Source organism: Galeopterus variegatus, unplaced genomic scaffold (genome assembly GCF_000696425.1).
Source record: "Galeopterus variegatus unplaced genomic scaffold, G_variegatus-3.0.2 Scaffold1037, whole genome shotgun sequence".
Classification (NCBI taxonomy): domain Eukaryota; kingdom Metazoa; phylum Chordata; class Mammalia; order Dermoptera; family Cynocephalidae; genus Galeopterus; species Galeopterus variegatus.
The window spans coordinates 236,254-258,778 of NW_007727148.1; the positions used below are offsets into that span (position 1 = coordinate 236,254).

The following is a 22,525-nucleotide window of genomic DNA, read 5'->3' on the forward strand; positions in this document are numbered from 1 at the left end:
AGCCGATCTCAGTGGTTCAGAGGCTGGCAGGCAAGGACTTGGGGTGTACTTTCACAGCTCCCAGTAAGAGCAAGCTGCCCCCAACTGCTGCTCCACTCAACCAGTCAGCCATTCATTCAGGCAGCCTCCGTGGCCATCTCATGCACCTGCCCCGAGGTAGGGCTGGAGACACAGCACAGCTCACCTCTGAGGGGGGCAGGGATGCATGCTCCAGAGATGGCCTACGCCGTTGCTGGAGGGCAATGGCTGGAGCCGGGCTGGTTAGAGAAGTGCCGCTAGGAGGTGGCCGGGGAGATGGGCCTTGGAGGATGGATGGACTAAAGGAGCACAGCCTGGCGCTAAGCCCACAGTGCAGTGCCTGCCAGACAAGCATGTGCTAGAGGTGGGCAGGGGGTGCGGAGCACAAGAAGCTGTGGGTGGAGGACAAGAGTGCCAGGTCAGGATGTGGTTCTGTAGGAGGTTTCAGGTCAAGGGAGTGGACCCCTTAGATAAGCTAGGGGAGCCTCTTCTGTGAAGGGCTGATGTGAGCCTCAAAGCTATGACAAAGGAGAGCACATTAGTGTTAGAAATGTTCCCAGTGATTATGCTGCTGCTGGGTTGTTGTTATGACATTAACCCTGTGGCCTTGAGTCAGTCACCGTCCTTTGAGGACCTAAGTTTCCCCTAAAATGAGGTGATGAGACAAGATCGGTGTTCTTAACTTTCACTGGTCCTGGATCTCTGAGAATTTGATGACAGCAATGAACCTGCATCATAGACAAATGCTTCCATGTACAAAATCTACAGGCTGCTCCAGGAGCTCATGGACCCCCTTAGGTGCATTCAGGGACCCGGCAGGTGAAGTTCTCTGTGCTGGAGGCTCTCTAAGGGTGCTGGCAGCTGCAGGCCACTATGGTTTTGCTTGGAGTTGCCTGAATTTCCCCTGCCTGGATGCCTTCCTCCTTCCTCCGAGCAGCTCCTCCCCCTGCTCTAGGCCCTCCTGCTACCTCTGCAAGACGTTCTACACCCCCACTTTGGTTAGAATGACTCCCCTGTCCCTCCCCTCTGAGAAAATGAACCAGGAAAGTGAAGGCTGCTGAAAGTGAGCCAGAGCCTAAACTGTGACACCCGTGTCCCCCAGGAAAGGCCTCTTCTCCAATAGCAGAGGGACTGTACCAATGTCTCCTAGCTTCTGCAGCCTTGGAGGGCTCAGTACCTCCATCTCGTGTCCAGTCTGGGCTTCCTGGGCTCTCTCATTGCTCCAGCCTGCCTGGGCCCCACTGTAAGCTGCTTAGAGGTTAATTGAACCCATCCCTGAGCCTGTGATTAAAGGCCTCAATCTGGGGCTGCCCAGTAAACCCATTAATAGTGCCTGGCAGGGGTGTAGAGGGAGGAGCAGGCCCAGCAGTGTGATTTCCTTGCTGCAGGCCACTTGACGGGGGCATGGTGGGGGGTGGGGAACAGGACAGGGAGTGAGCCCAGGGGTGTGCATTTAAGGCCCGCTTCCTCAAAGGACTCCTGGGGTCCCTCTCCCCTGGGTGTTGTGCCATGGGCTGCTCTGTCTTCCCATATCCAAAGGAAGAAGTACAAAGTGCTCCTCTTCCCTCAGACAGCCCCCTGCCTCCACTCTGGGCTGTATTAGCTCCTGACCTCAACAATCTAGTGGTGGTCATTAGATTATCATCTGGTGGTCATTACACGTCCCACAGGACTGAGAGAGACAGCCGTACCTCTGCCTCTGAGGTCAAGCTCTTTCTCTCCCTCCCTCCTATTAATGAGCCCTACTCTGGGGGGATCCCTGCCTTGGGCTCTGTGAAAGGTGAAGCTAGCAAAGTCCTTCTCCCACCCTTCCCCATGTGTCAATATGGTCATTGTCATTTTGGAGGGAGGTGAATGGTGTGGGTGTATTCCTCTTGCAGAGAGACACCAGCTCTACTTTGATTAAGGTGAAGGCCTCTTTTCCTGAGGGTGGGCGTGGGTTGGGAGATATGTGGGCCATGGCACAGGCCATTGAGAGTTTAGAGATCTAGCCCCTGACCTGCTGCCTTGCCCTATCTTCCCCCTTCACCAGACTCCCTCCTTTCTTTGAATCAAGGCTGGGATGTGGGGCTGCTTTCAGATGGAGCGGTCTCTTTAAATCTCTCTCACATCCCTGTGTTACTGTCCTGGTGTGTAATCCTGACTGCTGTCATGGCAACCAGGGGCGCAGTGCCACCTGGTGCCACTCCTCAGGGAATGGCTGACTGGTGGCTGCAGCAGTGCCCTGCTGGTGGCCTCATGGGTACAGGGTGTCAGAGGAATGGGGGCGCTTGGCTAGGGTAACTGCCAAATTCCCCTCCTGCCCACCCTTATTCCTGCTGCATGAGTGTGCCTTTCCCTTTCCCTTCCCCAGTTCCAAGGCGCCTGACTTGCCTCCTGGGCATCACCTCCTTGCCCAAGGGGAAGAGCTAATGGGAGATGGGGGAGGGTGCGAAGCTGCTGCTGAGATGTGGGGTCAGAAGGGCTTGGGCACCCTTCCCTGCCCACAATGGTGCCACTCCCCCGCACCCCCACCCCGTGTGGATGGCTGGCTGGCAGGTAGGGGGAGTTATTTGGTTCTTGAGGTATTTGCCTCATGCCCCAGTGGTGCCATTACCTCCTGCTGGAGGACTGAGAGTTGTTTTGGGGGCTTCCTTTGACTAAGAAAATCTTAGTAAAGGAAATAGGGCCTGGAGAGGGGACAGAGGGCAGAGGTCGGAGGGTATGGGGAGATGGTGGCATGGGGTGTATTAGAGCAGGGACTTCCAGAGAAGAGGAGGGCAGGAACAGGGGGGGCCACGACCCCTCCCCGCTTGGGTTTCCTGCAGCTGGCTGCGAGGGGAGGGTCTCTGGGCACTGCGCCGGCCCTGAAGGGGCGTCACGCTTACCGCCCCCTACCCCGTCTCTTGGCCGCCCCCTCCCCACCCCACTGTTACTAAAACGCTGGGGATCTGGGGATCGGGCCAGCCGTAGGACGAGGACTCTCTCTTTCCCACCGCCCTCCTCCCACCCCTGTCACGCCCCCTCCCCACCCGGCAGCGCCCGTCGGGGCTTTGGCCAATCAGCAAGGCGGCCAGGCCGGCTGGGCCTTGCTATTGGCTGCTCCTGCAGCGGCGCCCCCGAGTCCCGCCCTCTCCAGCGCTGCCCCCTCTGGCTGGGAGGGTGCGCGGCGGCGGCGGAGGCTGCTCCGGAAGCCCCGGGGCTGGGGGTCGCCATGGCGGGCAGCCCAGGCAGCGGGGCCTCCTTGGAGGGTGTATCCCTGGGCTCCTCGGAGGAAGCAGAGTTCCGGAGGGAAGGTAGGCAAGGGCGGGCCGAGGAGGCTGAGGGGAAAGCTGGCCCCTCCCCCGGCGGGCTTTGGGGCATCGAGAGGATGCCCTAGGAGCGGGCTCCCGGGAGCCTGAGGGGTCTGGGGGCCCGGCCTGGCAGGACAGCTGGCCTGGGCTGAGGGCACCAACTCCCCTGGGTTAGTCCTCCCCCCATAACTGGCAGACTGGGGATGACTGGGGAGGGTGGATCCCAGCATAGCCTGGCAGAGTGGGAAGGGTCCCTGCCCTGGCCTCTTTCGGAGCCCACTGAGGGCCTTGTAGGTCTGGGCAGGCTTGGATGTTTTTGGAGGAGGCAGGGTGCGTCTGGGAGTCCCTGAACCATCTCTGCCAGCTCCAGTTTCAGTGCCCCTCCTCCCCACCCCCACTCCTTCCTGCAGGAGGGGAGCACTGAGTGCTGAGGGCGCCTGGGAGTGTATCTACCCCCCTCCTCCAGGGCTTGGGTGCTGTTATACAGATGTAGGCGTGGGTGGCAGGGTGGCAGAGTAATAATACCCCCTGCCCATCTCTGCCCCCAGCTGGGCACACTCTGCTTCTCCCTTTCTTCCCCTGGAACCTGATGCCGCCTGGAGCTCCCACCTCTGCCAAGGCAACCCCTACCTCAGATCTTGGTGGCGTTGCTGTGGCCCAGCTTCAGGTGTTCTCATGTCCTTGTTATGTACTGTCCCAGGCTGAGGGTTTGCTGATCCCTGGGATGACTTGGTCTGACCTCTGCCCTTGGGTGCCCACAGCCATCCCAAGCCTCCACGTGCCTGTTTCCCCAGCTCCTGCCAGTGTTCCAGGCCTCAGCTTTGACTTTCTATCATCCATGTTAATTTCTTATATTAAAGTCATTGTCTGTCACAGCTAAACAGCCTATAGACATCATCTAGTCCAACCCACCCATTTTACAGGAGAGAAAGACTGAGGCCTGTGAGGAACAGTGACTTGTGCAACATCACAGCAGATTAGCGGTGTGGCTTGGACTAGATGCTGTGTAGGCCCTGGCCTCCCTTGTGGCTGCTTGCTTGACTCTGTGCCTGTAGTCAGGGACATGCTCCAAGCCCTGCCTCTCTCATCCCTGAGCCCACCAGGTGCAGGTGTCTGAGTCCTGGGGCTTCAGTTTATGCTGAAGTTGCGTGAGGAGACTGTGGTTCTCTGGGTCAGGGTGGAGCTGGAACCTGACACCTGCTTCCCTTTCTCTCCTCCCTCTACCTCAGCGTCCACTTCCTGCTGCCTGGAGCCTCCCACCTGCCCAGGCTGGCATTACCTAGGGTGGAGAGAACAGGCTAAGGAAACTGCCCCCTCCTGCTAAGCCTCCTGGGCATTCAAGGGCCTGGGGCACCTGTGCTGGGCAGGGAGGGGAGTGCTGCAGGGAGGGGCTGTCTTCAGTGGGGCATGGGGGCAGGTGGAGGTGTTGTGGTGTGTTTTGGTCTTCTGAGCCCAGCTGGTGCCTGTGTGTCTCATTGCCGCCCCTTCCCCCCAGCCATGCAGCAAGTCCTGGACAACCTGGGATCCCTCCCCAATGCCACGGGGGCTGCGGAGCTGGACCTGATCTTCCTTCGAGGCATTATGGAAAGTCCCATAGTAAGATCCCTGGCCAAGGTATGTTCCAGGGAGGCGGGTACAGGGGCACTGTGCCTGGGGAGGCATAGTGAGGGACGGGGTCTTAGCCACAGGGGCCCCTGGGAATGGGGCATGTGGCACAAGAGGCCCCTTTGAAGGTGTGTGTGTTAGAACATCGTGCCCAGGTGTGAACCTGAGCAACTGCAGGTAGAGGGGGCTGCCCGCACACCTAGCTGGTGAGTGTATGGATGGATGTTTGGTGACCGCCAGCTTGTGGAGGGTATGACTGGTGGGGGGTGAGCATGCCTGTGCATTGGCATCTCCAGAGTTCCTTCTGCCTATCCCTCTGCCTTTGGGTGTTTTGTGCAGATGTCTCTTTAAGGTCATCTGCCATGTGTCAGGTAGGGGAGAGACTCAGTAAAAGAGATTATAAAGCAATTTGGTAATGGCAGGGATAGAGGCAGATGTAGTAGGTGTTTGGGGAACATAAAGGACAGGCATCAAACCCAACCTGGGATGGGCAGGGAAGGCTTCCTGGAGGAAGGACCACTTGTGCTGCATCGGGAAGCATGAGAAGGGGGAGGGCATCCTGGGCCACAGGAAGAGCCTGAGCAGAAACGCAGAGGTGGGAAAGTCAGAAGTGTACAGGGGACTGAGAGCTGGTGTGAGCTGGAGCCTCGATGCGAGACAAGGAATGTGAGCTGTGGAGATGGAGCCGGTTGAAGAGGGCACTGGGGACTGTACCTGGGGGCTTGGGCATCCTCCTGTGGGTGCAGGGAGCCTTTACGGTTTTAAGCTGGGGGGGGGTGATGGTGGCATATGGGCCTTAGGAACATCCCTTTGGCTACCACCTGGAGGACTATTGGGGAGTCACATCTGGAGTTGGAAAGACTGGTTAGGGGCTGTGTGGTGGTTTGAGTCAGGGACGCTGAGAGCCCCCTGGAGCTGTGGTAAGGGGCTCAAGGTAAATTGGTGGAACTTGGTGTTTGGGGGTGGGGGGTGACAAGGCACCTGGGATTCTGCCCCAGGAAAGTGAGAGGCTGGTGCTTCCTTCAACTGAGAGAGATCAGGAGGGGAAGGAGGGACCCTGTTCTGCTGAGGTGAGGAGAGGTGAGGACAGTGCCCCTGCTGCGTTGGAGGCAGGGCTGGGAGTCGTGGGAAAGCAGGCCTGATTGCTGGGACTTCTCTGTGAAGGTGGGGCTGTCCTCTCCAGGAACTGAGGAGCGAGGGTTGAGCAGGGAGATTCAGAAGTGGAGGTTTGACTAGTCACTGAAGGGGAGAGGGAATGGGATGGCTGGCACCCAGACTGTCCATGTCGGGCACCTGATTTCCAAGGGCAGAGGTGACCAGTCCAGAGATGAAGAAGAGTGTGGCTTTGGCCCAGAGCACGTGCTGGCCTGGGGCTTTTGGTTGCAGGGGAAGTGTGAAGGGAGCTGGTAAGAGCGGCTCTGAGCATCACCTCTGGGCCCAGGCTTGGAGGAGAGAAGGTGGGGAGGAAATGGAGGTGAAGGCCTGGGGGCTCTCTGAGGCCACAGAGTGTTTAGGGAGTGGTGTGGGGGTTTAGATGGAAGGGAAGAAGGCCAGGTCAGAGAAAGGGAGACGGGAGGTGAAAGATTTCAGGGGAGCACAGTTCTGGGGATGACAGGACAATGGAGGCTGTAGCTGTGGTGGACGGGTAGGTGATCAGAGGTCCAGGAGTCGAAGGCCCGGGTGTGGGGTGGATGTGTCTATATGGGTGTTGGGATCTAGGGCTGTGGCAGGCATTGGGATGGGGAGAAGATTAAGACAGTCCCCAGGGTCTTCAGTGAATGGTGGTGAGTGTGACCAGGAAATTGACAATGACAGCAATGTCAGGGAGGGAGAAGGTAGTACACCCGGGTGCTGGGTTTTCCACAGACTGCGGTTGGGGACTGTGTGTCACAGGATGGCTATGGCCAGTTCTGATGCGGGGCGTGGAGGAGAACCAAGTCCCACTGGAGGGAGAGAGCTGCTGCAGGGGATGACATGTCCTAGGGACACAGTCTAGTCTTGTTATCATCTGTGGAATGGTAGAAGACTTGGGGACGTGGTTAATGACAGAAGATAAAATGCCTGCAAGCGTTAATAGTGGGAGGTCCTGGGGAAGAGAAAAGCAGACTGGAGGAGATTGGGGAAAGGCAGGTTACTTTTCATTCAGTGATTGAGAATTATGCTCATTTATTAAAAATAAAAACAAGGTCTTATGCATATTTCAAACATGGAGAATGTAAGCTCCATGAGGGCAGAAATGTTTGTCTGCTCAGTTCATTACTGTGTCTCCAGAGCCTAAAACAGTGGCTGGCACATAGTAGGTCCTCACTGAATAATTGTGGAATGAATAAATATGAGAGTATAGGTGTTGGCTAGCTCAGTGGCTAGGGCGTGGTGCTGATAACACCAAGGTCTCGGGTTCAATCCCTGTACCGGCCAGCCGCCAAAACCAAAACCTAAAATAAAACCCAAAAGAGTGTAGAAAGTAACAGAGTGAACCCCTGAGTACCCATCTCCAAGATGTTAATACTGGCCCTAGCTGCTCTGTCTCTTGCTCTTTCTTTTTAGGAAATAAAAAGCACCATACAGTGAATGCCTCCCCCACGCCTCACGTCCACTGCTCTTCCTCCATACAGGCAACCACTGGTTAGAGACTGATAATGTCATTCCCCCGAATGTTTATCTAAATGTTTGCTTACCATACTACATATGAGTGTAGCCTTAAACAATATACCCTTGTTATATGTGGCTTTAAACTTTATGTAAATGGAGTGATAGTGTAAGTTGCTTCTGTTTTTGAGGTTTCTAGTTCATACAAGTAGCACAGCTATTGCCCTAAGTATAGATATAGATTCAGATAGAGAGATTCACTTTAACTGTTGTGTGGTATTCTAACTTATGAATAGAGTCCAGTTTACTTATTGGTTCCCCTCCTGAAAGACAGGACCGTCGTTGCTGATTTTCCTCTATTAAGGACAGTGCCGCAGTGAACATCCTCACAGCCATCTCCTTTTGAACATGTGTGAGAGTTTCTCTGGGGTGGACACTAGGCAGTGGAATTGCTGAACATGTGCATTTTGAACCTCAGCACTTGTAACCTTCCAAAGCCAATTTCAGAGTTGGATTTATCAGACTGGGTCATCTCTGGGTCACATTAGCTATTGTTTCTGCAGTGAGACAGAGTGATATAAGGAGACGCTCTTGGGATGGCAGAATCTCAGAGTTAGATGGCCCTCTAGCCAGCCTCCTTCAAATCATGATCCCCTTGATAGCATTCCTCTCTGGTGGTTTTGTCCAGGCCACTTAACAGCTGTTCAATGATAGGATTGCTGGTTGGCTGGCTCTGCCATTCATTCATTCATTCATTCATTCATTCATCTATTCAACAAATATCTGTTGAGCACTCACCGTGTACAAGGCACAGTGTTGGGGCTATGGCAATGAACAGCAGGAAGTTTATTCTTCTCCTGATGGAGCCCAAGTCTGTCTTCCTCTCACTGGTCCCCACATTGCCCCAGTCCTGGAACCTCACAGTATAGCCTAATTGAGAAGTTACCAGTGTGCTATGGCAGACGGTAAGTAAACTCTCTTCTCTATAATTGTTTTTGGGGATCAGAATTTCCTCCAAGAAATTTCTGGTATGATTCCAAATGCCTAGAGCACAATAGATGATAGTGTGGACATTTCTTCAACTCTGAGCCCCCAATAAGAGGGTAGTGGGCTAAAGGAATCCGGCGACTTCCTCCCTCAATTGGGTTGTGGAACGAACAGGAAGTGAATCTCCCTAAAGTCCTGCCTGAGCTCATTTGAAAAAAAAAGAAAAAGCCATAAATCCCTCCCATCCCTGCACAGGTGACCCTTTGCAATGTAAATTTGCCACTCCTCTCATCAAAGGATAGAGTCTCTCTCTCCACTCTTCAATCTGGGCTTGACCATGTGACTTGCTTTGGACAACGGGACCTACTTCTTCCTCCTTCTTACCAATTTCAATGCTTATGTATACATAGATAAATATCTAACCTAATAGACAAAGCACTTTGGTCAAAGATCCAGCTACAAAAACTTGGTTGTCCTGGTGAAGTGGCCCAGAAATCCACAAGAATAGAGTTGGATTGGAGCTGCATGGGGTGGCTGCTGACCTCCTTCCCTTCCTCTTGTGGAGCTGAGTTTGACTCTCCTCTCTGGGGAGGTGACAGGCAGTGTGGAAGGGGCTGTGCTGGCTAGATCTGGGACCAGGGAGGGGCAGGGCCTGAGGGGATAAACCCAGAGAGTTAAAGGCTCTGGAGGGAAGTCAGATCTGGCAGGCAGATCATAAATCCAGGGAGTTGGCTTCAGTCAGCAGGTGGCAGCACTGGCAGGTGGCTGGCATCCGGGAGAGCTGACATGGATCCAGCAGCAGGTGTTCCAACAGCAGATAAGGCCAAGGCAGGTGACATTCAGAAATTCAGAAAAATTGTTACCAGTGGGGACATCTGCCAGCTGGGAGGCAGGTGAAGGGAGTGTGTAAATTAATCCACATGAGATGAAGTAGAAAGAATTAAGGGCTTGGAGTCAGAAGATTCACTGACTGGCTGTGTGACTTTAGTATGTTCGCCAACTTCTCTGAGCTTCAGTTATTTCTATTGAGAAGTGGGGAGAATGATAGCTACCTCTCAGCTTCATGGCAGGGCGAGGTGGAGGTCACAGATGTGGAAATGCTTTTCAAACCATAAAGAATTGTTATACTATAGTCTTAGAGTATAGGGACTGGAGTTCACAAGGAGGATCCCAGTCCTGTGGTGAGGTTGGGCTGGCAAAGCAAGACAGGGCCCTAGAAGAGTGAGAGTCCAGGGAGGCCACTAAAACAGAGACTCTGACAAGGGGACCTGATAAACAGTGCTATAGTGGTGGGGAGGAGCCCAGCATATTAGTTAGCTGTTGCTGCATAACAAACCACCCCACTGTGCAGAGGCTGAGAACAACCATGATTTAGTTCTCAGGATTTTATAGGCTGGTTGGTAGTTTTTCTGGTTTGGCCTTGCTCAGTTGGGTGGTCTGGGATGGCCTCACTCACATGTCTGGTGTCTCAGCTGGGAAGGCTGCAACGTCTGGGATGACCAGACCTCTCTCTTCTTGTGCTCTCTCATCCTCTAGGACGATCCTTTTCAAAAGAAATCTTCTGGCTTCAAACTCTTTGTTTTTTCTACTCCATCTCATGTGGGTTCGTTCATACACTCCCTTCACATGCCTCCCAGGTTTCTTCAAATGGTGATCTCACCAGCAAGGGAGGACAAACTCCAAATTACAAGCACTTTCCAAGCCTCTGCGTGCATCACATTTGCTAGTATCCCATTGGCTAAAGCAAGTCACATCTGCCAAACTCAGATTGAAGAGTTCCTTTACCTTCTGGCACAACACTCCCTGGGATGTCTTACAGTTTTTGAACTATTTAATTATGAGTGTGGGTTTTAAATGAGGATTCCCTGTCTTTTGCCAAGGTCAGAGGGGCTGGAGTGGGAGAGCAGAGGGCAAAGCCTTTCAAAGAGATGGCTGGGTGCTGTTTCTGCATTTGCAGCCTATCATGGCTCCAGAGTAGGAGCCGGCAGAGTTGGGTGCGAGTGCCAGCTCTACCACGAACTAGCTGCACCTCCTGGCCCAAGCTTCTGGTCTGTAATGAGCGTGAGCCCCTGCTTGGCTGAGGAGGATTTTGCAGAGCCAAATGGAACAAATGGTTACCACAGAAATTCAAATTACTCTCCTGGTTCTGGAGTCTGCTACCTCTGATACTATGTGTGCAGGTATCACCTAATATGAAAAATAAGAATTAGTCTTAGCAAAATAATAGTAAAAAGATAGTAAGTGAAAAGGGATACGAAAATCAACTACACTGTATATTGATAGAATAAAATTTAAAAAATAAGTTTTTTGTTGAATAAAAAAATGGTAAGTGAAATGATTTTTCACTTAATATAAAGTAAAAAAAAAAATAAAAAATATATGTATGTATATCCCTGGAGCCTGATTTTATGTATATATGTATATAATAATTCATATATATATATATAATTTATATATCATAATTCCCTTTTTTAAAGGTAGAAACTAAAAACTGTATTAATTTTTGGAATATGCAGAATACTTCCAGATACAATAAAACTCTGTTAAACTGGAATCCAGGGAGTGATGAACACAGGGTATCAGGATGGTGGTTTATGCAAGTGGGAGGGGTGGGCAGGGCTGTTGTCAAGGATATTGTCAAGAGCCATGTTTTTGGTTTTGGTGGTGGGTTCTTAGATCCTTGTTATATCCTTAAAAATATCTGATTTAATACCAACTAACTACAAGGAAGCCACGGTCAAACCAATGATGAGAACGTATCAGGAATGGAGAGTTGTTATTATTTCAATTCTGGGCTTCCAAAGTCCCTAAAAAGTGTCTTGCGAATTGCGATACATGCTAGGTGTTTTCAGCACTGGTCAATCAGCTGTTTAATCAAGCCACTGTAGTTTTTGTTTTGTATTTGAATAATTAAATGTTCAATGTTTCCTCTGGGCTGTGAAGGTTGAGCTCAGAGAGGTGGGCTTTTGTATCCATGAGTAAAGATGCCTGGGGTGGCCACAGAAGGAGGAATGGAGCAGCCTTTGGTGGAGGAGGGTGCCACTAAGTCAAAGACGGGAGGTAAGCAGCTTAGGAGGTGCTCTGGCTTCCCTTTGGGAAAGTGAGACTCCTGGGAAAACTTGTCCCCTAGCCATCCTTGGAGCAGAAGTTGCTAAAGCCAAACGAGCAATCTCTCTAATGCTCAGTGTTGGGACACCCAGGCCAGAGCTGTCTTCTGTTAACCTGAGTCACACTAGGGTTATGGTGAGGTCATTGCTGCCTGAATGCCATTGTTCATTCTTGAAACTCAGTTCTTGGGGCCCCGGGTTCCCAGCATTGCCCTAGGCACATTGTGGTAACACTGAGCTGGGGAAGCCTCTGTCCCTCACTCAGAGGCTCTGTGGGCTACACTGAGCTCAATGACTGAGGATCATTCAGTCTGGAGATCACCCCTAGCAGGAATACTCTGCACAGCCAGGCTGTGGGAATCAGTCCAAAATGCTGCTCACCTGGCAGAGGATGGTTTAGGTGACTACAGGGCTGTGTGGGCTGCTGCTCCTCTGGCCTGTTTGGGGAAAGGATCTAGCCTTTATTGAGGACCTGCTGTGAGCCGAGCACTGTTTCCATCTCACTGAATCCTCACAATATTCCTGTGAGGTGTTATGAAAATCTTCCCATCTCATGGGCTTAAGGAACTTCGTATTACGGAAAACTTCCAAAGTGTATCCTAAATCCCCATCATCCATCGCTCTCCTTCAGCATTTAACAATTGATGGATAATCTGTCATCCATACCTGCACCCTCTTCTCTCTCTCCTGAATTATTTTGAAGCAGATCTCGGACATAACATAATTTTATCTGTATTTCAGTTTTTAAAAGATAATCCCACTACCATTATCACACCTAAAAAATTAAACAATAATTTCCCTATGGATTTTTAATAAATGTTATTGGGACATCTGGATAGTCATTTTGAAAGATACCCAAGTGGATCCACACCACACCCCATACATTAGAATAAAGTTCAAGTGGACCAGAGATCTAATTATGAGAAAATAAACCATACATGTCCTAGAAGAAAACAGGGATTTGTGTATGGGGAAAGCCCTTTTTCTAGAAGAAAAAACTTAGGCCTCAAAATTCAGATGGATAAAATATTAATAAATTCAACCACATTAAAAAGTTTTTGTCCATACTACCCAAAGTGATATACAAATTCAATGCAATCCCCATCAAAATTCCAATGACATTATTCTCAGAAATGGAAAAAACTATCCAGACATTTATATGGAATAACAAAGACCATGCATAGCCAAAGCAATTCTGAGCAAAAAAAGTAAAGAAAAGCTGGAGGCGTAACACTACCTGACTTTAACCTATACTACAAAGCTATAATAACCAAAACAGCATGGTACTGGCATAAAAACAGACACCCTGATCAATGGAATAGAATAGAGAATCTAGAAATCAACCCACACACCTACAGCCATCTGATCTTTGACAAAGTCACCAAGCCTATACACTGGGGAAGAGACTGCCTCTTCAGCAAATGGTACTGGGATAACTGGATATCCATATGCAGGAGAATGAAACTAGAACCATACCTCTCACCATATACTAAAATCAACTCAAAATGGATTAAAGAATTAAATATACACCCTGAAACAATAAAACTTCTTAAAGAAAACATAGGTAAAACACTTCAGGAAGTAGGAATGGGCACAGACTTCATGAATACAACCCCAAAAGCACGGGCAACTAAAGGAAAAATAAACAAATGGGATTATATCAAACTAAAAAGCTTCTGCACAGCAAAAGAAACAATTAACAGAGTTAAAAGACAACCAACAGAGTGGGAGAAAATATTTGCAAAATATACATCTGACAAAGGATTAATATCCAGAATATACAAGGAACTCAAACAACTTTAAAAAAAAAAAACAAGCAACCCAATTAAAAAATGGGCAAAAGAGCTAAGTAGGCATTTCTCTAAGGAAGATATACAAATGGCCAACAGACATATGAAAAAATGCTCAACATCACTCAGCATTCGGGAAATGCAAATCAAAACTACACTGAGATACCATCTCACCCCAGTTAGGATGGCTAAAATCCAAAAGACTCTGAACGATAAATGCTGGCGAGGTTGCGGAGAAAAAGGAACTCTCATACATTGTTGGTGGGACTGCAGAATGGTGCAGCCTCTATGGAAAATGGTATGGAGGTTCCTCAAACAATTGCAGATAGATCTACCATATGACCCAGCTATCCCACTGCTGGGAATATACCCAGAGGAATGGAAATCATCAAGACAAGTGTATACCTGTTCTCCAATGTTCAGTGCAACACTATTTACAATAGCTAAGAGCTGGAACCAGCCCAAATGCCCATCATCAGATGAGTGGATATGGAAAATGTGGTACATCTACACAATGGAATACTACTCAGCTATAAAAAGGAATGAAATACTGCCATTTGCAACAACATGGATGAACCTAGAGAGAATTATATGAAATGAAACGAGGCAGGCACAGAAAGAGAAATATCACATGTTCTCACTTATTTGTGGGAGCTAAAAATTAATAAATAAATACACAAATAACCTGGGGGGGGGGAGGAAAGAAGACACAACAATGACAATTCCTTGAAGTTGATACAACAAGTGAACAGATATGAGGTTGTTGGAAAGAGGGGGGAGAAGAAGGAAGGAGGGAGGTTTTGGTAATGGGCCACAATAATCAACCACACTGTATATTGACAAAATAAAATTAAATTTAAAAAAAGTTTTTGCATGGCAAAAAACACCATAAACAGAGTTAAAAATATAAATCAAACTCAGGGGAAATAGTTCCAAGAGATTATCACAGATAGAAAAGGCTAATCATTCTAATATAGAGAGAACATTTAGAAGATGGGAAAAAGAATACTGGCCAGCTGCCAAAAAAAAAAAAAAAAGGGAAAAGGAAAAAACTCAAGACTTGATAGAAAAACTGGCAAAATATGTGAACAGAGAGCTCACAGAAAAAGACAGACAGATGGCCCTTGAACATATGAAGAGATGCTTGGCTTCATTCATAATAAACAAAATGCAAATTTAGCTCCTCAGAGATCATTTCTCATCCATGTAACTGGCAGACATTCAAAAGTTTGATCACACGCTCTGGTGGTGAGGCTTCAGGAAAGTGTCTCATACGGTGCTGGTGGGAGGGCAAATGGGCCTAAGCCACATGCAGGGGAATTTGTAAATGTCTAAGAAAATTATGAATGCATTTGCTGCTTGACCCAGCAAGACTTCTAGGAATTTACACAGATCTTCTCGACAGATATAAAACAACTGTGCCAAGGTTATAGACTGCAGCATCATTTGCAGAAGCAAAATATTAGAAACAACCTAAATATCCATGGAGACTGGTCAAATAAATTATGGTACTCCAGTCACCCAATGGAGTCAAATACAGCAATTAAAGAATAATAATAGCAGAAGATCTCCATGTAGTGGCATGGAGTAATTTCCAGGACACAGTGTTGAGTAAAAAACCAAACAACAAACCAAACCAATTAGACAAACAAACAAAACCCCCAAGATATCAAAGAGTGTTTTATGTGTTTTCTAAGTAAGAAAGGAGAATAGTTGCTTATTTTTGTGAAAAAAACCAGAATAAATCAGAAACTAATGAAAATGATTATTTTAGGGTATGGGTGTAAATGGGGTAGAAGGGATGATGATGGAACTGAGACTTTTTTGAATTTACTTTTTATATAGATTTGAAATTTGAACCATGTACATGTTGTACAAAAGTAAGATTAAAAAATAAGATTAATTTTAAAAGCCACTAAAATTAAGTGCAGGTAAGTGAATCTATCCATGTATCAAATTGTTATCATAATCATACAGAAAAAGGAATTAGTTTAAGCAACTTTTGCTCACAATAATCTGTACACTCTAAGTGGGATGTATTCTAAAGCAGTGCTACTTAATACAGTAACCACTAGCCATGTGTGGCTATTTATTTAAATACCAAAAATTAAAATACTTACACTAAAATGCTTAAATAAAGTTAAAAATTAGGTCCGCAATCATGGTAGCCACGTTTCAAGTGCTCAATAACCACATGTGGCTACTGGCTACTGTATTGGACAGCAGAGATATAGAATATTTCCATCAGAAATTTTCTAGTTCTTTTATTTATTTATTTATTTATTTCCCCTTTTTGTCTTTTTTCGTGACCGGCAACGGGGTCGCAACCCTCGGTGTTGCGTCCGCACCTCGCTCAGCCAGTGAGCCGCCGGTCTGTATGTGGGATCCGAACCCTCGGCGGCAGCGGCGCTGCGCTCCCAAGCGGCGCACTGTAGCAATGCGCCACCGGGCCGGCCCTCTAGTTCTTTTAGACATCGATATTCTGAGGACAAAGAGAACCGCAGATAAATCTTCATTTTTACTTAGTAGGTCCATGAGATAGAGACAGTAGTATAGCATTTCTTTTCTGAAGACTGAAGGACAGAACAAACAAGTAGATATTTTGATGTTATTGGGAAGTAAGTTCTCCCTTGAAGGAGAAGGGAGATACAAATATGGAATAGGGGAAGATGAGGAAAATCCTGTAGAATTTGACTTTAGTTGGAACTATCAGTATCAACTAGTGTCTCCTAAAGTAATGACATCCCAGAAGCAATGAGCACCAAGTGTCCAGATCTTGGTTTCTAAATACCATTTTCTGCCAAAAGAAATCAGGGTTCCTTGGAGAAATTGCTGATTCCAGACCCAGGGTAGAGAAAGTATCAAACAAGGGAAGAAGGTGCTCAAGGACTGATGGGAACATGCTGACAGGACACAAGTGTGAATGGGGCTTCCACTGGACAAATTTGGGGTACATTGAGCCAATGAAGATAGTGAAGGTAATGGATTAGAACACACTGAGTAAAACAAATCCACAGTGATAATGAGAGAGAGGGAGCAGGGCTGGGAAGGAGAAAGGAAAAGCTCTTTCTCATAGTAGAATGCCAACTAATAAAAGTAGAAGGAACGATAGAGTTACATAATCACTATTTTGCAACCCCAAATGTAATAACTGATTCAGGCAAGGGTCATAAATGGATGCTAAATCTATTGGTGAAGGATTGTTGGGGAACAGGATGTCTTGAAAGACCAAATTTATTGAAGTCTGTTTTAGATTAAAGGAGAATAAAAAGATGTGACAACCAAATGTAAACACATGATCCTTGCTTAGATCCCAGATCAGAAAAAATAACACTATAAAGGATATTTTTGGGATAATAGTGAACTTTTGAATATGGACTGTCTGTTAGATAATATCAGTGTATCAATGTTAAATTTCTTGTGTGTTGATAATGGCATTGTGTAGCAGAATGTTTTATGTATTATGAGTTATTATGAATTATTATTTATGAATTATTATGTAGCAGAATGTTTTTGTCCTTAGGACATACATGCTGAAGTACTTTGGGGTGAAGTGACTTGTGTCAGCAACTGTCTTTCAAGTGGTTCACAGGGGAAAACACTCTTCAAATATATCCCTGTAATGGGACTCCTTTCTTCCCCACCACCTAACTCTCCCTGCTGGGCTGGTCACTGGCAAAAGCTCCTTTCTCCCTCTCCAGGGCACCTTGTCATGGAGCTCAGAGTCAGTAGAACAGCGAGTAGGTGCAGAGCCCTCTCCTGGCACCACGTACTGATTTCTTGTCCCTCCCTCACTGGGAGCACTGGGCTGAGGGCCTGAAGACCCCAGTTCAAGTCCGGGTGACATGGGGAAAGTTACTGTCCCTGGCTTCCTCATCCTGGGCTACAGGGTCTCCAAGGCCCCACACACCCATGATGTGGGGTGGAAGACCCTGTCCTTGAACTCGGAAGCTAACATAGTCCTGGGGGCTGGGGACAATTTGATAATTTTTGATGACCCTCTGTGGCAAGGGGATGGAAATGAAAGTTTGTCCTTTGGATTCTCCCTTCCCTAAACTGGGTCCTAATCATCGGTTTGGAAGAGAAAGGAGGAAGCAAGTTAAGCATGCACACGTGTGAGCGTGCTGTGTATGAGCTAGTGAGGAGCTGAGCTGATACTGGGAGCATGCTCTGGGTCGGGTCTAAAGTCAGGATTTGGGGCTGGAGGCCTGTGAAGGGTCTGGGGGGTGAGGAGATGCCTGGGAGCTGCGTGGAGGAGGGTGCTGCTGGGTAACCAAAGGAAGTGCCCAGCCTCACCTGTTCTGTCCCTACCTCCAGGCCCACGAACGGCTGGAGGAGACTAAGCTGGAGGCTGTACGAGACAACAACTTGGAGCTGGTGCAGGAGATCCTGCGGGACCTGGCGCAGCTGGCCGAGCAGAGCAGCACAGCCGCTGAGCTGGCCCGCATTCTCCAGGAGCCCCACTTCCAGGTTCCTGGCTGCCGGGGGCTGGGGCGGGGGAGTGGGGCATGCCCATGGGGGAGGGGCCTGCAGGAAGTTGGAGCTAGGATGGGAAGGGACTGCAGGGCAGTGCCCCATCATCCCTCCTCTTCCTACTACCTCCCCAGTCCCTCTTGGAGACGCACGACTCTGTGGCTTCAAAGACCTATGAGACACCACCTCCCAGCCCTGGCCTGGATCCCACATTCAGCAATCAGCCCGTACCTCCCGACGCGGTGCGCATGGTGGGCATCCGCAAGACAGCTGGAGAGCACCTGGTGAGGGTGCCGGGCAGGGTCAGAGGTGGGGTCTGGTGGGGGTGGACATTGAGAGTAACCAATGGGGGACAAAAAAGGTCAGGAGAGGGCTGATGACAAAGATGGGTCAGCTATGCCCGGGGAAGGGCCTATGCAGACCCAGGAGACCATGGACACTGCATACGAGATGCACACACACATGTCAGGACCCTCTCCCGTCTGCCCGCTTTCCCCGCATCAGTGCCTCCTGTAAGTGAAGAATTTGGGCAGAAGGATGGAAGAGGATTTGGCGGGGGTGGGGTAGGGTGGGGGCAGGAGTGGAGGAACTATTAGGAGACCCATTTGAAGATTGTGACTTAGAGCAGTTGGGACCTTGTCATACACGCCCTCCATCCCCCAGGGTGTGACGTTCCGCGTGGAGGGCGGCGAGCTGGTAATTGCGCGCATTCTGCACGGGGGCATGGTGGCTCAGCAAGGTCTGCTGCACGTGGGTGACATCATCAAGGAGGTGAACGGGCAGCCGGTGGGCAGCGACCCCCGCGCGCTGCAGGAGCTCCTGCGCAGCGCCAGCGGCAGTGTCATCCTCAAGATCCTGCCCAGCTACCAGGAGCCCCATCTGCCCCGCCAGGTGGGCCCCTCCGCCAAGCCCCCCACCTAGCACCTAGCTCAGCCCACGCGATGGCTGAGCCTCCGAGTTACCAGGGTCGCCCGTCCCCTGGAGCCCCTCCTCTCCAACCAACATTCATGCACAGGCTTCTGCGTGTGATGCACGTGCTCGCGCATTTCTGCTGCTTTGTGCTTAGCCTCATGCGCATGCGCAAGAACATGCACGCATGCACAGCCGGCGTACCTGAGTGTACAAGTGAGTGCTTGCAGCCTGTGCAGTGGTCCTCACGAGCGTGTGCATGTGCACGTGGGCAGTGTGGGTTGTCCCGTGTCCTGGATAGCTGCCTCCTGCTTGGTGGATTATGGAGGTGTGGTTGTCTGCCCACCTTTCCTGTTGGCGCCCCAGCCCTCTACCAGAGCCTTTTCCTCCACAGGGAGGCGGTGGGTGGATGGAGGGATCAGGTTAGGTCCCAGGGTCCTGTTCCCTACCTGGTGATTCTTCCTCGTTGGTCCTGAGGTCTGCCCCAGGCCTGCGCAGTTTCCCCATCCCTCAGTCTGACTCCCTTAGTTCTAGAAGTGAAGAGAAGAGGCTGGTACCAGGGAGACGGGCTGGGCAGGCCGGGAGGCATCACTCCTCTTGGGGGGCAGCATCAGCGCCTCTTGCCTCTTTGTGAGAGGAGGAGAGAGGGTGGGAGTGAATTTCGTGACATCTATTTCCCTCTTCCCTTGACCCTTCACCGATTTCTGGATCCAGGTATTTGTTAAATGCCACTTTGACTATGATCCGGCCCGAGATAGCCTCATCCCCTGCAAGGAAGCGGGCCTGCGCTTCAACGCTGGGGACTTGCTCCAGATTGTAAACCAGGACGATGCTAACTGGTGGCAGGTGAGCCCTGGATGCCCCTGCAGTCTCTCCAGGTATGGTGTGGGGTTGGTGAAGGTTCAGGAAGGAGTCCTTTCACTCAGGCAGATGTTTGTCTCATGCACATTTCAGGCGTGCCATGTAGAAGGGGGTAGTGCTGGGCTCATCCCCAGTCAGCTGCTAGAGGAGAAGCGGAAAGCATTTGTCAAGAGGGACTTGGAGTTGACACCGACCTCAGGTGGGAGGTTTCCCCCAACCCAGACCCCCAGTCTAGGACCTGGCACAGCCATTCCTGCCTCACTCACCCATCTCTCTGTGGCCAGGGACCCTATGTGGCAGCCTTTCAGGAAAGAAAAAGAAGCGAATGATGTATTTGACCACCAAGAATGCAGGTGGGTATTGGAGCCCCTCCCCTCCCCCGTACTCCTCTAACTCCCGCCCCCACCAAGGACTTGTGAATGTGCCCTCCTGGCTCAGATGCTGCCAGCCTTGTTCCTAGGCCCTGCCCAGGTCTTCTCTGTTCCCGTGGCACAAGCTCTCTCATCCTTGGCCTCCCTGAGAGCCCTGCCGCTCCCCACCATGCAGCCTGATGAGCAGTGCCATCTTCCTGTGTCCAGAGTTCGACCGCCATGAGCTACTCATTTATGAGGAGGTGGCCCGCATGCCCCCATTCCGCCGGAAAACCCTGGTGCTGATTGGGGCTCAGGGTGTGGGCCGGCGCAGCCTGAAGAACAAGCTCATCATGTGGGATCCAGATCGTTATGGCACGACAGTACCCTGTGAGTGGGAGCTGGACCCTGCTGGGTGGGGGACAAGGAGCAGGGGCTTCCCTGGGGGCCAGGGCTGGGGCCACTGAATGGGCATCTTCATGGACACCGGTCAGGTAGCACCTTTGGGTGTGAGCTGTGGGGTGTGTGCCCTCTGTGGGTGGTTGGGGGAACTGCAGGCTCAGGAGGGGTGAGGGAGGTGTCCTGCCAAGGGGTGACCATGTGGTGGGGGCTGGCCTCCCCTCTCTTCTCTCATGTTTCACTTGCTAAAAGCTGTGAAAAAAGTGAGTGCCCTGCTGGGGACCCAGATGAAACAGGGCTATGAGCTGTGTGTGGCCTTGTGGAAGACAAAGCTTCTTGAGTGACAGAACCAGTGAGGGTGGTGGAAGCTGCTAGCTCCTGGAGGCAGGAACAGGAGCTTAGCCCTTGCTGGGTGGCTCTGTGCTGCCCATTGCCCTTTCTGGGCCTCAGCCTCCCATCTGTGAGCACTGGGTTGGTCCAAGTGCTCTCTGGAGGTCCTTCCAGATGGACAACTTGTGTGTGTGTGTGTGCCCGTGGAGAGGGTGAGGGCAGGTGTGTGTGTGAAGGCAGCAGTGCCGGCAAGGCGGAGTCAGGTCGCACCCCCAGGGCAGAGGATGTGGAACACATGCGGAACATGTGTCAGAGGTGAGTGGCCTGCCTGTGCCCATTCGGCCCCTCCCCCCAGACACATCCCGGCGACCCAAGGACTCAGAGCGGGAAGGCCAGGGTTACAGCTTTGTGTCCCGTGGGGAGATGGAGACCGACATCCGTGCTGGGCGCTACCTGGAACATGGCGAATACGAGGGCAACCTGTATGGCACACGCATCGACTCCATCCGGGGCGTGGTTGCGGCTGGCAAGGTGTGCGTGCTGGATGTCAACCCGCAGGTACCACCCTGCCTGCTCCTCTCCAGCCTGCCAGTATCCTCCCTGGGCACTCTGCTCCCCAGGGGCTCCCCATATACTTCCAGGCACGTGTCTCCCAAGCACCCCCATGTACCCGCTCCCCCAGCTACTGCTAGGGACCCAGCCCACCTAGAACCTGTCTCTCGCCCTCCCACATCCCCCACTCCTCCTCTAGTCTCCTCTAGTTACCCCATCCCCAGTCACCTGTCAGCTGTTTGTTTTCTCTTCATCCCCAGAAGTCACGGCCCAGAACCCTGGGTACCCCTTTCTCATCTACTCTTGGCTACCCCAGATATCCTTCCAGGAGGAAGGACGTATGTGGGGAGGTTCTCCCTGGCCCTGCTCTTCTCCTACAGGCGGTGAAGGTGCTGAGAACAGCTGAGTTTGTCCCTTACGTGGTGTTCATTGAGGCCCCTGACTTTGAGACCCTGAGGGCCATGAACCGGGCCGCGCTGGAGAGTGGAGTGTCCACCAAGCAGCTCACGGTGAGGAGTTCTGCAGAGCAGTGGGAGAGGTCTGATGGCTGCCTGAGTTGATGAAGAGAAGGAGGGGGTATTGGGAAAGGGGAGAGGTGTCCCCTTCAAGTTATCAGTGAGATAGGACTGTGACCCCCGCTTTATAGATGTGGAAAGGGAGGTCCAAGAAAGGAAGTGAAGTGCCCAAAGTCTCAAGAGCAAGCCAGCGACACAGCTAGCCTCTGACTCCAGGCTCACTGTCTGGTCCACTCTGCAGCGTCAGAGTGCTGGCCAAAGGAATATCCAGAGGGCCAGTGGAAGATCTGTGGGCTGGAGGTGGGCCAGGTGGGTGGGGTGGGCTCAGGGTTGCTTACAGCTGGGGGAAGGCTGGAGGGAGGGAAGAAGCCAGAGGCTGGTAAGACTGGCTAGAGGGGTGAGTTAGCATCACGGAGCAGGCAGTGCCTGGAGAAAAGGCTTCAAGCCTGGTGTTGCAGGATTCCGGGGCACCCCCCACCCCACCTGCCTTGCTGCAGCCCTCTCAGGAGGTGTGGGGTTTGCAGTGCTCTGAGCTCAGGGGTCCCTCCGCTGGCCACGCCTGTTACGCAGCTCTTGGGCCGCTGGGGTCAGAGCACTTGGGCCCAGGAGAGGCTGTCTGGGCTGGGCTCCCTTCCGCTGATGGCCCCCTGAGGGAGCTCTGGGCCCTGGCCTAACCCTTGCTCTGGATACCTCCTCCCTGGAACAAATGCAGCTGACTAGAGCCACTGGGATGCAGCTGGCCTGGCTTTACTTAAGTCAGTTGTCAAT

General features: G+C 50.9%; 1 protein-coding gene across 2 annotated transcripts in view; it reads left to right on the plus strand.

Moving 5' to 3' along the window:
* The window catches only part of MPP2 (membrane protein, palmitoylated 2 (MAGUK p55 subfamily member 2)), a 35,127-nt gene that overhangs the window by 3,660 nt on the left and 8,942 nt on the right, over positions 1–22,525 (plus strand). For both annotated transcript variants that reach the window (XM_008574386.1, XM_008574387.1), the window contains exons 2-11: positions 4,786–4,904; positions 17,686–17,838; positions 17,976–18,125; positions 18,505–18,732; positions 19,465–19,596; positions 19,705–19,810; positions 19,896–19,964; positions 20,190–20,351; positions 21,046–21,248; positions 21,623–21,751. In XM_008574386.1, the coding sequence (XP_008572608.1) occupies positions 4,786–4,904; positions 17,686–17,838; positions 17,976–18,125; positions 18,505–18,732; positions 19,465–19,596; positions 19,705–19,810; positions 19,896–19,964; positions 20,190–20,351; positions 21,046–21,248; positions 21,623–21,751 (1,451 nt within the window). The remainder of the gene's footprint in view (positions 1–4,785; positions 4,905–17,685; positions 17,839–17,975; positions 18,126–18,504; positions 18,733–19,464; positions 19,597–19,704; positions 19,811–19,895; positions 19,965–20,189; positions 20,352–21,045; positions 21,249–21,622; positions 21,752–22,525) is intronic.